Source organism: Sminthopsis crassicaudata, chromosome 3 (assembly GCF_048593235.1).
Source record: "Sminthopsis crassicaudata isolate SCR6 chromosome 3, ASM4859323v1, whole genome shotgun sequence".
NCBI lineage: Eukaryota > Metazoa > Chordata > Mammalia > Dasyuromorphia > Dasyuridae > Sminthopsis > Sminthopsis crassicaudata.
The window spans coordinates 419,225,536-419,241,456 of record NC_133619.1 but is presented as its reverse complement, the minus strand read 5'-3'; the positions used below and the strand labels follow the sequence as shown (position 1 = coordinate 419,241,456).

General features: G+C 31.9%; 1 protein-coding gene across 14 annotated transcripts in view; it reads left to right on the top strand.

The window, feature by feature from the left end:
• The window catches only part of GULP1 (GULP PTB domain containing engulfment adaptor 1), a 450,623-nt gene that overhangs the window by 362,567 nt on the left and 72,135 nt on the right, over positions 1 to 15,921 (top strand). For 13 of the 14 annotated variants that reach the window (XM_074302903.1, XM_074302897.1, XM_074302905.1 and 10 more), the window contains one exon: positions 9,281 to 9,352. The exons of the other annotated variant lie outside the window; for it this stretch is intronic. In XM_074302903.1, the coding sequence (XP_074159004.1) occupies positions 9,281 to 9,352 (72 nt within the window). The remainder of the gene's footprint in view (positions 1 to 9,280; positions 9,353 to 15,921) is intronic. 14 annotated transcript variants of the gene reach the window in all.

Sequence of the window (15,921 nt, the reverse complement as noted above, 5' to 3'; positions counted from 1 at the left end):
GTATCTAAATTATACTGTAATATATTTAACATATATAAGACTGCTTGCCATCTGGGGGAGGGGGTTGGGGGAGGAAGGGAAAAAATCTGAATAGAAGTAAGTGCAAGGGATAATGTTGTAAAAAATTACCCATGCATATGTACTGTCAAAAAATGTTATAATTATAAAATAAAATAAAAAATAAAAAAAAATAAAGGATAGAAAAAAAAAACCAAAACATATGCATGGATAATTTTTCAATATTGACCCTTGCAAAGTCTTCTCTTCCAAGTTTTCCCCTCCTCCCCACCCCCTCCCCTAGATGGCAGGTAGTCTATTACACGTTAAATATGTTAAAATACATGTTAAATCCAATATATGTATATGTATCCACACAGTTATCTTGCTGCACAAGAAAAATCAAATCAAGAAGGAAAAAAAATTAAGAAAACAAAATGCAAACAAACGACAAGAGAGTGAGAATGCTATGTTGTGTTCCACCCTCTGTTCCCATGGTTTTCTCTCCAGGTGTAGATGGTTCTGTTCATCACTGCACAAGTGGAACTGGTTTGAATCATCTCATTGTTAAAGAGAGCTACGTCGATCAGAATTAATCATTGTATAGTCTTGTAGTTGCTGTGTACAAGGATATCCTAGTTTTGCTCATTTCATTCAGCATCAGTTCATGTAAGTCTCTCCAGGCCTTTCTGAATCAACCTGTTGGTTGCTTCTTACAGAACAATAACATTCCATAATATTCATATACCATAATTTATTCAGCTATTCTCCAACTGATGGCATCCACTCAGTTTCCAGTTTCTAGCCACTACAAAAATGGCTCCCACAAACATGTTTGTCCATGTGGGACCCTTTCCCTACTTTAAGATCTCTTTGGGATATAAGCCCAGTAGTAACACTGCTGGGTCAAAGGGTATGCACATTTTGATAACTTTTTGAGCATAGTTCCAAAATACTCTCCAGAATGAGTGGATCCCTTCACAATTCCACCAACAATGTATCAGTGCCCCAGGTTTCCCACAACCCCTCCAATATTTGTCATTATCTTTTTCTGTCATCTTAGCCAATCTGAGAGGTGTATAATGATATCTCAGAGTTGTCATAATTTGCATATCTGATCAATAGTGATTTGGGGCTCCTTTTCATATAACTACAAATAGTTTCAATTTCTTCATCTAAAAATTGTTTGTTCATATCCTTTGACCATTTATCAATTGGAGATTGGCTTGATTTCTTGTAAATTAGAATCAATTCTCTATATATTTTGAAAATGAGGCCTTTATCAGAACCTTTAACTGTAAAAATGTTTTCCCAGTTTATCACTTCCCTTCTAATCTTATCTGCAATAGTTTTGTTTGTACAAAGGCTTTTTAACTTAATCACAATTATCTATTTTGTGATCAATAATGATCTCTAGTTCTTTTTTAGACAAAAATTCCTTCATCCTCCACAGATCTGAGAGGTAAACTATCCTATCTTCTTCTAATATGTTTATAATCTCATTCTTTATGTCTAGATCATGAACCTATTTCAACCTTATCTTGGTATATGCTGTTATGTGTGGTCAATCCTAGTTTCTGCATACTAGTTTCCAATTTTCCCAGCAGTTTTTGTCAAATAGTGAGTTCTTATCCCAAAAAGTGAGGTCTTTGGGTTTATCAAACACTAGATTACTATAGTCATTGACTCTTTTGTCTTGTGAACCTAATCTATTCCACTGATCAACTGCTCCATTTCTTAGTCAAATGGTTTTGATTATTGCTGCTTTATAATATAGTTTTACGTTTTGTACAGCTAGGCCAAAGCAGGTGTTTTTCACAGATAACTTTACTGTCTAATGCTCACTCTTTTTCATACCTTCTAAATAACTGTTGTTAATATTTATTATTTGTGATTTGCCCAAATTTCCTAATAACATTTCTATAGTCCTAGCTATGTGTCTGGCTCTGTTCCAAGCTCTTTATAAATATTTTCTCAGTTGATCCTCACAAAATCTTGAGACACAGATTTATAGATGAGGCTGAAACAACAGAAATTAAATGATTTGCTCAGAATTACATATCTCATGTCTAAGAAAGCTAGATTTGAATTCATTTCTTCATAAAATTCCAGTACCATATATCCCACTGCACCACCTAGCTGCCTGGTTAAAACTGTCTTGAAAACATGAAAATATTAGATTTGACTTCTTTTTATTTTTTTATTTTAGACACATGAAGGGCTCACATTCTAAAACTGTAATTTGTATTCATTTTCCACACCAATTATGGCATACTTATCTTGCCAAAATTCAAACTTTGCCCATAGAATATTAGGTTGTTTTGAGGGCTACATAAATTAACCTTAATAAGTGTTTCTTCAGCAATAATTTAACAATCCATTAATTTGTTTCTCCCTGTGAGGTCTTGTAATTTTTTAGCATTTGAATCTATTCCTGTTCGCTAGTCTGCTTACCCCCCAAAAGACGTGTTTTATAGAATTCTGAGAGTCATTCTTGATATAACATTTCTGGAGAATGTTATAAAATGTTATAAATGTTGCAATATGATGTCCAACACTGCTCTCTACTGGAAGAAAAACAAGTCATAAAAAAATACCATTCAATATTTGTTTTTTAGAAAATTTTAAATTGATTCTCAAGTGTAGTTATCATGCAAGAATTCACACTGCTTAGAGAATGGGGGAGCACAGACAACATGTGGGGAAATGCTTAGCAGGAGGAAAGGAACAAGGCAGTAGTACAGTGAAAGGAAATAATGATAAATGCATTTTAGGAAAAAAATTCTGTTTCTGAGATGAATTGACAAATAGCTGTGGAAGATAGGTATCTAAACATATATCTTGAAGTTTTCATTATTTTACTCTGAAAGAGTAAAGTATTTTATCCTAATATTTGGCAATTATATATGGGCAAATAAACATATACACAAGTATACACGTGCACAAATAAAAGCATGTATGCCTTTTGAAAACATTTTTTCAAATAGATGAGTACAATCTGAAATTATTTCATGATTTTCAAATTATAACAAATTGAAACTCCTTCACAACTATAGCATATCTTCCCAAAACATTTAAAGTGCTTAAATTGAATTATTCAAATAAATACAAAGGTCTACAGACCTACAACTTATTTAGCAACAGTTGAGGTTTGCCTTATAGATTCCAGATATTTTATTTGTCACAGATGTATTAAAAATTGATTTCCTTTAAGCATTTGATGTATCACAGAGGAAAACACAAAAAATGTTTAACATGTATAATAAATATTTGGAAAATTAAAAACAAAAGAAAAGATAAGTTTTAAAGTAAGTGTTATGCTGGTACAGGAAAATAGGTAAATATTCTGAAAGGATGATATTGCCATTACTTATCATTATTTGGCAAATTTAGCAATTTGCATGGCAAGTCATTTTCTTTCAGTGAATTATCTCAGAAACTCTTAAAATGTTTTATGAATTCCTTGTGCAGAACATCAAAGGAGGAATGGTACCATTATTATTTATCATTGGTATAATTACTGTTATTTTGTGTCCATTTTACAGGTAGGGAACAGAGACAACATCTTGCCCAAAATCATATTAACCTGGAAAATAATTAAGTACATGGATGTGAAGGAGATACAAAAAAAAAAAAAAACAAATAAGACCTAGATCATTGCTCTAAAGGAGTTTATAATTCGGTAGAGAAGATGATAAACATATGAAGAAGTATAATAGAAATTCATATATAATTACATTAGGAAAAAAAACAAAGCACTACTTGAATTTGGTGAAAAGAGGTATTACTTACCAGGTAGGAGAGAAGAAACACCTGAGTTGACTCTACTAGATGATTTCCAGATTTAATTAGTAGACACAGGAAGGAATAAAATAATGGGACTAGTTTAAGAAAGCTTGTGATTACCTAATTCAAAAATCATTCATTTAGCTTTTTAAATTAATAGCAAATATATTTCCTAAATATGGTGGTTTAATTAATACATCATTGCACTCTCTCCTCCGAATGGCACAATCTGTATGAAAAAACGAATCCTTTTGGGAAGGACAAATTGGTTAGTTCCAAATGGCAGCAATAAGTCACAACTGATTAGAATATCAGTACACTGGAATTTGTTTTGTTGGTATTAATTATAAACACAGTATGCAAAGTAGTATAATTTCTTGAAAGGGACTTAAGAAGAATTAAAGATTTGTTTAAAATCCAAAGAGAGAATAATTGTTGTGAATGCTTTGATTTTCTGAGTCCCATAAACTCAGAAGCGTGTTTTTTCTTTTTTCTTTTTTTTTTTTTAAACAGCTATGTACTGTGGCATAATAATGTTTGTTTTCAAAAGAATGTCACTTAAATTACTTTGAGATTTTTGAGCATCTTTAAGTATTTCAGTGCTTTAAATATACAGTGTAAATTTCAAGCAAAATATATTAGTATATTTTAAATTTTTCTTATAAAAAGAATGTAATAAAAACAGCATTCAGGGGTTTTTCACTTTAAAGTTAATAATTTATATGTGCCTTATCTCCCTGTCTTTCTATAGCTGTGTCCATGGTGTTAACTGATAAAGAAGTGAACATGTTATATATGAGTCAACACACTTTGTAATTTCATTTGACTTTTACTCTTAGGAACACACACTCTATGTTTCTAACTCATATGACTTAATTAAAAACATGGTGAGTTTTAATTTTAATAATCTTCTGGAGCATTAATAAAGGTAGATTTATTTAGAATCTATTTGGAAGCCTTCATAATTTTCCCATATGGGCCTACTTGCACATAGCAATCAAATTCCTAAAATTTTTGCCAGATTAAGAATATTTTATTCCAAAAACAGTTTCTAAAATATTCAGGCCATTGTTGACCCAGATAACTTCTATTAAATTACTAATAGTTCATTTGCACTTGTTTCTTATTCTATATTCTAGCTTTTGAAGCAGTGGTTAATCTCTCAGTAGCATGATGGAGACAGAGGAAAACACAGTTGAACACACATAATTGAAACTCCTGGTCTATTCTGATCCCTCTCTCTGTCTCTGTCTCTCTGTCTTTCTCTGCCTCTGCCTCTGTCTCTATTTCTGTCTTTCTCTCTCTGTCTCTTTCTTTCTCTCTGTCTGTCTCTGTCTGTCTCTCTCCCTTTCTCCTCTTCTCTCTCTTTTCTCTTTGTTCATTTCATTGTAAACCTTATTATTCTACTGGTTTATGATGCACAATGGTGCACATTAAGTATCAAATATTGTATGCCATCTTTTCTAAATAATCAAGTTCTTGGCCCTATCCTAATAATTGTTAGATTGTAAGCATTTGGGATTAAGGTTGTGCTGGATCCCAAATACTTATTATGGGTGGTATCTAATAAGAGAGAGTCTTTTTTTGCCAAAGCAATCAAGTCCTTCATTTTATTCTTTCCTTCCCAAGGTTAATATAGGGGAAAGGTTACAGATACCCTTTTCCCTTAATGTTTTATCTTCTGCTATTCCCTGTCATTGTCTGGACTGATTTTGGTTTGGTTTTATATTGTTCTTTCTCTGAACCCTCTAGTTCTCTTTTGTTAACTTACACCCTGACAAAGACAACTCCTTTTTGATTTAGGATGCTTTTATATTGTTAAGGTGAATGCTTGAATAATTCCTTAGAAAAGACATTGTCAGCTTTACCAAAGTGCATTTATGATATAAGAATAAATATTTCTAATCCAAAATTTGACTTATTGGTAGAAACACATCATATGATAAATTAATCCACAGATATTTATTTAAAAGCTTGCTATGTATTAGACATTATGCTAAACACTAAAACTCTCAAGAATCATATATTCTAAAGTGGGAGTCAATATCTAAATAGGAAAGTCAGCTAGTTGGTTCAGTGGATAGAATGAGAGGCCAGCTGTCAAGAAGATTCATTTTCCTGAATTTGAATCTGATCTCAGACACTACTAATTATGTTACCCTGTGCCAGTCATTTAACCCTGTTTTCCTCCGTTTCCTCATCTGTAAAAAACGAGTTGGAAAAGAAAATGACAATTGACAGCATACTCCAGTTTCTTTGCCAGGAGAACCCCAAATTAAGTCAAAAAGAATTGGACAAAAAAATTTAGAAGATAAAATGCAGAATACCTGAAAAGTAATCAGGGAGAGTAAGGCACTAACAAATGGGGTTTGGGGAGCAGGGTAGAGGAAAGGCATCAAGCCGAATCTAAAACTTGGACTGAGTTTTGATGAAAGCCAGAGAAACCAAAAAAGGAGATTAGTGGGAGGGAGAGGAAAGGAGATATATTTCAAGCATAGAAACATCCAGAGCAAAGGCACAAAGATAAGAGGTTTGAGGTCATGTTAGAGAAATTGTAAATAGGCCAATTTGCATAAAGGTATATTGTAAGGTTTATGGTGGGGAATAAAGTATATGAATACTGGAAAAGAAGAAGGTCCAGGTTTTGAAGAATTGTCAGTCCTAAAACAAAGAGTTTATATTTGATCCAGAGGCACTAGAGCTTCTTGAAAAAAGCTGTGATTTGGTCTAACCTATGATTTAGAAAAATCACATAAGCAACTCATTGGAGGAGGATAGATTGTAATGAAAAGAGATTTCAGACTGAGATACTTGTTGCCTTCTAATCCAGGAGAGAGTTGATGAGTACCTGAATTAGGATTGTGAAAAGAAGATGATATAAGAGAGATGCTGTGAAAGGATGATTTTAGGTGTGTAGAATCTCTTCTAAGCTTAGTATCCTAAGTTGCATTCTCACTGTCAGTCTAGGGTCCTCTGAGGTAGAGGGCAATGACTATGACTTCCCTTATGATTCTAAAAGTAACCCCTAAGGGCTGGAGATTTTAACAGTCTTTCTTGCACTCTCACTGATGTTCTTCAAATGATTAATGAACCTATTGATCATTGTTAGCTTTTACAAAACGTATTTACTGAGAAGGTATAGTAATAATAATAGTTTTAAAATATTACTAATGTATACCCTCCTCCTGGTACAGAGGGTTCCTTTGGTAAGTACCCTCAAATTTAAAGTACTTGTTGAGAGAAGACATGTAGCCAAGGGCCGATTCCTGGTTTGTGGCCCCATAAGTCCATTTCTCTCTTTGTGGAGTGCTCAGAAAGTTCCCTTTAGGGATATCTCAGCATTGGTTCTTTTCTTTAGCTAATACTTCTTTCCATCATTAAAGGTCATCATCATCAGTGTCTGCCTTATAATCTCCATCTGAAGGTACTTCCTCTGTCCCTGGTCTCTGTCACTTCTGGTGCACTCTTATACTAACTGTGGTTGCCAGTGTATCTTCTGATGGAAATCTGAAATTTAGACAATTGCCCAGACACTCATTTTTTAGAATATTCCTTCACCTAATTATTAGGAAAAAAGGATAAATCAAAGATTGAGGTACAGTGTGCTCAAGGACACATAAAAACCAGGAGGGAATAGGGTGTTTGCTTTCTTTCCCAAAGACCTTAAATGGCAGATCTACTTTAGTTAATATCCAATGAAGACATTGAAATACTCTCCAATCTTCTCTTTTGTTTGGAAACTAAGCCATATCTGAATCTTCAGCTCCTTGGTTCCTCAGCTATTTAGGAAATATTCTTTCATTACTACATCATAGTAGCTACTTTCCACTCAGTCATTTGGGTTGGATCCAAGCAAGGAAATATCTATGTATCCTTCGAAGACTCAGCCTTCATTTGCCTGTTATATGTGTATCTATTGACTTCATTTGTATTATTGGAGTAGATTTGCTTTGCAAATGGCACTTTGAGTAGAGAACAAAGAAATATAGCAATGGGAATGTTGCTACATTGTCGTGTATTATTATAGTCTTTTTGGTAAAGAGATTTCAACTTAACTGGAGTAAGAATTTGTTCCATGATAATGGAGTAATGAATTAGATCTAGGGTTTCTTTTGTAAGGCAATAGAAAGGGGAATGTAACATTCTTCTTGTGAAGTTAATTATTATTGAAAATGAAGATGAAATAGATTTAATCTCTTCATAATCTTTTTTATTCTTATATCATTATTTTTAAAAATTTTTTCATAGAAAAATATTTTCAAATTCAACTAGGCTAAATATGATTATCTGGGTGATACAGACTCCTATTAATGTTGCTCTTTGTTTTTTTAAGGACCCTAATTCCTGACATATATTCAGTAACCATAATAGTTTATAGATACAACATTTCAATTTTTACAAATTTCTTCCTAATTGATAAAAAAACTTCATGAGTCAGCTGTCGACTTTTCATGGTGTTTTTAGTCTTTTAAATTATAAATTAATATCAATAAGATTAATATTAATAATGAGAATATAATTAATTAATTTTTATCTTAAATAATAATCTTATGATTATCTTCAAGTATTATGCATACCAAATATTTTAGATGCAGCTTTAAGAGATATTGAATTTGAGATCCTGATTTGTTTTTTAACTTATGTTTTAAAAATGCCCCATGAAGATATTTTTTAAGCTTGCAGAGGAATGCTGATAATTTTAGAGACAAAAGATTACTTACTGTTTCTAACAAGACATATGTCAAGAATGTTTTTGCATTTAGAACTATATCTTGGTTAAGACAATACTTAGACAAGTTTGAACGTACCATCATATGTTGTAGTTTCAAATGATATTGATATTTTTATTAAACATTGATATTTTTATTAAAATTATGTCACTGAATTTTTGCTAAGAAAACTCATTTATTTGGTACTATCATAATAATCTTATAAAATATGTCCTACCTTTGAAACATAATGATTGTATGACTTTGGGCAAATCATTTAACTCCTCACTGTCCTAGGTAATTCCTTAAGACTCTTAAATTGTGGAGAAGGTGCTAGTCTGCCTTACATAAATGGAGTTTTCTCACCTGAGAATTCCTTACATCAATGAAATCATAGGTGCAATCCCTCTCCCTTGCTTAAAAAAAAAAAAAAAAAAAAAAAAAAAATATATATATATATATATATATATTTAACTTAAGCATTTCCTTTTTATATTGATTTCTGCTTTGAAATTGTTGGGGAAGGAGAGGCTAAAGGGAAGAGGGGGTTATGAGGTATTTGGGTTTTTTATTAATTTATTTTTAAATTCTTGAATAGAAAAAAAAAATCCAGCCAACAAAATATTTTCAATTCTAAGTTACATTAAAGAAGTTTTTAAAATGTAGTAATTGTCCTTAAAGTTTAAATAAGATTTAGTTTTGTCTGGTTTTAAATCATAATTTGAAAATTTATATTGCAAAGTGATTTAATCCTATGTGACTCATGTCTCAAAGATGACAATTTTCAGTTTCTTGGCAGTACGGAAGTGGAACAGCCCAAAGGTACCGAAGTTGTGAGAGACGCGGTTAGAAAATTAAAGGTAGGGAACTCAATCCAACATGGAGGACATAAAGTATTTCAAGTATTTTTTACATAATAAGAATTTGTTTGATGGGTAGAAATTCATTGTATGACTAATTTTGGGACATTTAAGTCTTTAGTTCATTAAAAGACAGACCATTGTTGCACAAATATTACCAGATGTTTTTGTCATTCCTCCAAATGCTCAAGGAAGTTTCTTGGGATGTTTGTGTGGGAGGTGAAAGATAACCGTGCAAATGTCATTCTTGTAACTGGAGGCTTATGATCAAACTAAGGTGCCTACCATTGAGGATCCAGAACAATTCATTAGCATATTATGGACAAACTGCATGTACTCCTTTCCCCAGCTTCCCTCTCCACATCGCAATCCCTCTCCTCCACCCATGTATAGGATGGGCTTTTAATATTCTTCTAGAAGGATTGTATGTTTCATAAATTGTTAGATTATTCATCAAGGCCCTTGAAGGAAGTACACTTTAAAAAACTATTTTGGAAGACAAGCAAATCCCAAAGATATCTTTGTCTTCAAGAATAGGAAGGTCTGGCAATGTTCATGACTAGTCATTAGGAACTGTTCAGTTTACAATTCCCTGATGGTAAAAGGACAGAGTTACACAGCACAGCTGGCAATTTCCTAGGAAACTCCACCCACCTTTTTTGGCAGGATGTTCTCCCAGATTTTTTTTTTTTTTTTTTTTTTAACATAATACACTGCACTCAGGATATTTCCTCAAAGAGTATCCCCCCTCAAAAAAAAATTAAAACTCACTAGGATTTTTTAATTTGAAAAGCTCCTCCCATCTTCAGAATATTTCTTTCCAAAGATTTTATGTCTTTTTAAAAAATCCTTTCCCATGTATACTTTGGGGGTTGGGGTTTGTTGTAATAGGGTGTGTCATTTGTGAATTGTTTTGGTTAGTTTGACCAATTTTTAGAAATTCTCTGGTAAATCCATTTCAAACTTCTCAAGGAGTAAAACTACCTTATTGTATTTTGTTTGAAATTAAAAATATGCAATTGAGTTAGTTTCCATTTGAAAAAAAAAAATTGGAAAAGGGTTCATTGTCAAATGAAAAAAAAAAATATTGAAACTATCAGACCAGAGCTATCCAGTACTAGAAGTGAAGAGGAAAAAGCAAAATTGTTCATTTTCAAAGACTGAAGGAAGTAAACAATGCTGTCTTATGGTCCTTATAACTCTTTGGCTAACCTCTTAAGTATCATATAGGTGGTTTTGTGCCTACGTGGACAGAAATAAGAGAATACTTTATCCCTGTCCATAATATTGTTCCTAAAGCTAGAGAAAGTTCTGATATGAAAGTTCTAGTGTGAGCAAACCTTTTAAGGTATTTTGGAATTAGTTTAACTTTTCACTTGTTACAGATTTTAAGGAAAACAGTATGTGTCCATATGAAAATTTCAGAATTCAGCTGATTTTTCTGCTAATGTTACAAATTTAAAGTCTCTTCAGGTTACAGTAAAATCACAGAATTTAAATAGAGAGAGGGCCTCTAAAGTTTCTTCCAGCTCTAAATTCTATAATCTATAACTGATTAATGAGGGGAATCATCAAGTTTAATAATTCGCAAACTTATAGGCAATGATCAGTGAAATAATTCTCATTCATTGACACCTTGTTTAAAATTATATATTTCCTGTCTAGTTTCTAGAATGAAGGTTTTGTAATTTAAACTTCCTTCAGTTAGAATTTATTATAAGCATGTATAATATTGATTTTATAAGTTTTCTTTTATGTTTTAGGCATTTTAATCAGTAAGCAAAAACATTTTTAAAAGGATTCAAAGAAAACAAGGAACTTCTAAGTAATATTATGAAATCTAAATGATTTATAAGAATTAATGTTTTGTGAAATTTCTCACTAAAATAGACAACATAAAATAAAATCAGTGCAATATAGATGTTGATATGTAGTTTTTAAAAAAAATATCTATTTTGATGAGTAGTTTTTTATTTCTTCAAAAGTAATAAAGGACAAAGATGTGACTAATTGTCACTCACTGGAAAAATTGTTATAATTTGCTATAATTTCAGCTAAGTTTAATTTGTTATTAGGGTCCCCAATTAAATAGCATCAAGAATCATGATTATTTCCGGCTTATAAAGGGTTTCTATTGTCTTATCCTGTAAGCCATTCTCTAACTCCCTTTGTAGAAAAGTTGCTACGATGGCCAGCAGGTGGCGCCAATGCTCCATTGCAAAAGTGAGGTGCCCTCAATGTCACGTTAAGCTCTTTACACCTCCCCCACCTCAGTTTCCTGCCCATTCTTTTGACATATGCATTCTGCTTTGAGTGGGTGTGTGTACTTGCATCTGCCAGGATTTAGGAGTTTGACATCCATCATTTTGTCATAGCTCCAACTGTTTGTACTTTACTCCACAAAGTCACCCCATAGCTTTACTCACTCTGCTATGTCATTGTGTTGGATTCTGGTTTAAATGAATAACAGCATAGTTAAACTCACAAAGAGCCAGGGACTAAAAATAATTGAGACATAAAATGTTTTGTAGAGACTTGTTAGCATCGTTAATGTGTAATGCAGTTCAGACTTTTAAAGATGCTCAACAGTCTGTTTCTTGATGTCTTTTATAGTCCACCTTTGATGTCAGCTCTTGAATTAGTTAGAAAAAAATAGCTTAAAGACTGTCATGAAAATCTTCTTTATTTTTCTGTTTTTCTCTCAAACTTTTATTTTTTTTTTTGTATATTTCTTAGTTGGCTTAAAAAAAATTCCAGTGATAAATGTATTTTCCTTAAAGGAAACACATGGATGTTTAATTTCATATAAATTTTGAACTACTATTATAAAAGATTTAAAAAAAATTTGTGAGTTAAAAAAAATTGATGTTTAAATGAAATAAGAATAAAAATAAACAGGAATGACTCAATTTTTTATATATTGAAATTATGCCATTGATTATGTCTGCAATGCCATGGATTTAGTTTCTTATTTAAATTTACTTTTTTCTTTGAAATTTAGGATGTTAAGATCATAATTAAACTTTTAGGGGTTGTATTGTCCAAAGCTTTTAATGTAAAACTTTGGAAAGCCTGGGAATTTAAATGACACTCTGAAAGTCAAAAAAGATAAAGTACTAAATCTGGACTTGAACCCATGTTTTTTTATTATATTTATAAAGTATTAATATAATTTATTATAATATATGGTAGTAAAATATTTTCAAGGCTTTATATTATAGGGAGTATTATGCACATTCATGTGTGATACATATGTTTGGATATGAGATTTTAATGCTCCTATATTTTTCTGGATTATAACCAATTAGAATAATTCTCTATTAAAAAAAAAAAAACCAAGAGAAAGCAATGCACATTTATTCAGTAATAGTAATAATTCATACTTAAATTCCCACAATCAAAGATATAGATCTAGAAGAGATCTTAAAAGCCATTTTTTTCAACCTCCTAAATTTTCAGTAAAACCCTGGGGAGATTGACAAACACTTTAAAGTTTTCAAAGTGCTTTAATAAATGAATAAGACCCAGAATTCTTGACCTTTTTTTTTTTTTTAATATCACAGTCTCTTTTAGTAGTGTGGTGAAACTTCTGGGCCTCTTTTCAAAATAGTTTTTGTTGCCTGCATTTATAAAAGAAAGAAATGATACTTTTAAGCTAGACATTTGTGAAAATAAATGTTTAAGGTATTTTTTATACCATGCAAGTTCATCAATAGCCTAGAAATTATCATAGACCTTAGGTTAACAGTGTTTGAATTAGATCCTTCCCATAACAACCCTATGAGGTAGGTCCTAAAACTCTCCACATTTTTACAGATGATGAAACTGAAGATCAATGAAATTAAATGCCATTCTTAGAGTCACAGAGCTAGCAACTTTGTCAGGCTAAATTTGAACTTAGGTCTCTTCTATCTTCAGTTTTACTATTTTATCTACCATAGCATTCTACCCCTTTGAAGTTATTCTATGGAGACATAGACCTGAAATTAGAATCTGGATTTACTCACTTTAAGACCAGCATTCCTTGAATTTTGAGATCATTTTTTTTTTTTTTTTGGTATTCCTGAACCAATTTTTGTGTTTATCATTAGTCTCTTTCAAGTCTGATATTTTTGTCCAGTTAATAAAATATATATTTAGTAAATAGATTTCTATGAGCTAGTTAACTAAAGTATTGTTTGATATTTCTATGAGTTAAACTCTTCCAATCAAAAGAGCCATTAAATGTACCCAAGTATTCATCTTAAGAATTAATTGTCCCACAAATAATTTTAGGGTTTCCATAGTACTAGACTTGGAATCTAGAAGAATCATCTTCATGAATTCAAATGTAGCTTCACATACTTTTAACTGTGAGACCCCAGGCAAGTAATTTAATTCTATTTGCCTCAGTCTCTTCATCTGTAAAATGAGCTGGAGAAGAAAATGGCAAGCTACCCCAATATCTATGCCAAGAAAATCCCAAAATGGGATCATGGAGAATCAGGCCTGAATGACTAAAAACAAAAATCCATAGTTTTCCTAGATTATCTTTCTCAAAAAAAGCAGTATGATTTTCTATATATATTTTTTCAACTGCAAAATTAAGTTATAAAAACATTTCAAGAATTAACATTAATAGGATTAGACAATTTTTTTAAAGTGTAAGAATGAATAATCAGGATTTTTTCAGATTAAAATGAAAAGATTGGAATTTAAACAAAATCTATAAGTGGAAGAAAGGGAGAATAGAAGGGGAAATGAAAAGTACAAAATAGTTGAGCTTTTAAAGTAGAGAAAACATTTAGAAAAATTCATAGAATTTCTTTTTAGTTTAAATAGATTGGAAACGTAATATACTGAAATTTGTGATATATGAGAAAAACTGTAAATGTGTATATATCTGTGCACATATATACATACACATATACATACACATATGCATATATATGTACACACTTAAGTATATTTAAATACAGTGACCATTGTAGAAATAGAAAATAGTCATTTAATCCCAAATGCCTTACTAAGAAAAAAAAATAGAATTAGAAAATAAAATTTTGTACTGCAGCATTTGAAGGAAGCAGTGTTGTATTAAGAAATAAGAAATGGATTCCAAGACAAGGAATTGGGCTTCTCTACCTTACTCCATGAGCATGGACAAGTTTTCACAAACTTTTTCAGTTTCCTTAACTATAAAATTAAAAAGTTAAAATACAGTCTTCTTTAATACTGTTCATGATTCTAATGTAAACAGAAAACAGTTGGTGAAACCAATTAATTTATTATTCATTCATCTACCTAAATTGGAAAGGGAAAACAACAACAACCCAAAAACAACTAAGTAGAGAAGTTTAATTGCATTGATTATTCTATAGCCAACTTAGAAACCCCAAAAAGGTTATTTAGTGACTTTCCAAAGGTCACTGTAATGCTTAAGGGAGCTTTCTGGGTTTCTGCTTATTTTTTCCCTAGGAAACAGCTCATTACAATAGCTCTTAAAAGCCATGCTTAAACTTGAGCTGATTGGCCCGGACACATTGACCTAAAATTAGAAAAAATAATTTATTAGGTCAATGTTCCTATATGAATGAAAACCCCATCTCTCTTCACTGTGCCAATATAGGAACAGAATATTATAAAGGAAAAGAAAAACAATTCAATCTGCATTCTTTGGGAGCCATCTCAATGCCAATGTAGACAAAAGATCTACATTGGCGTAAAACCAAGGATCTTACAGAAAATTTTCCTTCAAACCAGCTAAATACCTGTGGGTATTTTAGAGGTTCTGGATCCAAAAAATACTTGGGCTAATTATTCATTCCACTAAATAGTGTACAGAAGAAAATCAAACCACTCCAGATTGAGGGGAGGGAGGAAAAACAAAACTCAACAATCCACCCCTTGCTCTCCATTCTCACAAAGCATAAGCGACAAGTCATTTTCCAGCTTTGCTATTTAACCTGCTTGGCTTTGTACAATTCCCTAGGTGATTTCAGTTTTAAATCCTAGATTCCATGATCTTTTATATATATTACATAATTCAGCAATAATGAGCTAAAATCAACAGGCACACAATTAGACTATAACTTATTTCCCAGATATTTACTATAAAATGTATAATTATATTTACTCTGAATTAAATTTAAGTAGAGTAAAAATGTATGACAAAGTGAGTACAGAATGTCCCTTGCAATGAAATACACTTGAAATGGGGGGTGGATGGAGAGAGGGAGTGAAGGAGAGAGAGAAGAAAAGAGAGAGGAAGATAGAGAGGGAAAAGGGAGGAGGAGAGGGAGAGAGAGAAGGAAAGAGAGGAAGGATTGAGAGGAGGGAGTGAGGGAGCTAGAGAGACAGTTCATAGATTTAGAGATTGGAAGAAAGTTAATAGGTCAACTAGACTGACCACCAAATAGTTATTATATACTTCAAAGAGTTTTTATGAGAGTATGTCTGCACAAACACACACACACACACACACACACACACACACACACACACACACACACACACAAGCAACTAGAGTGTTGAACCTGAAGTAAGAAAGATCTAATTTCAAATGTAACCTAAGACATTGATTAGCAGCATGA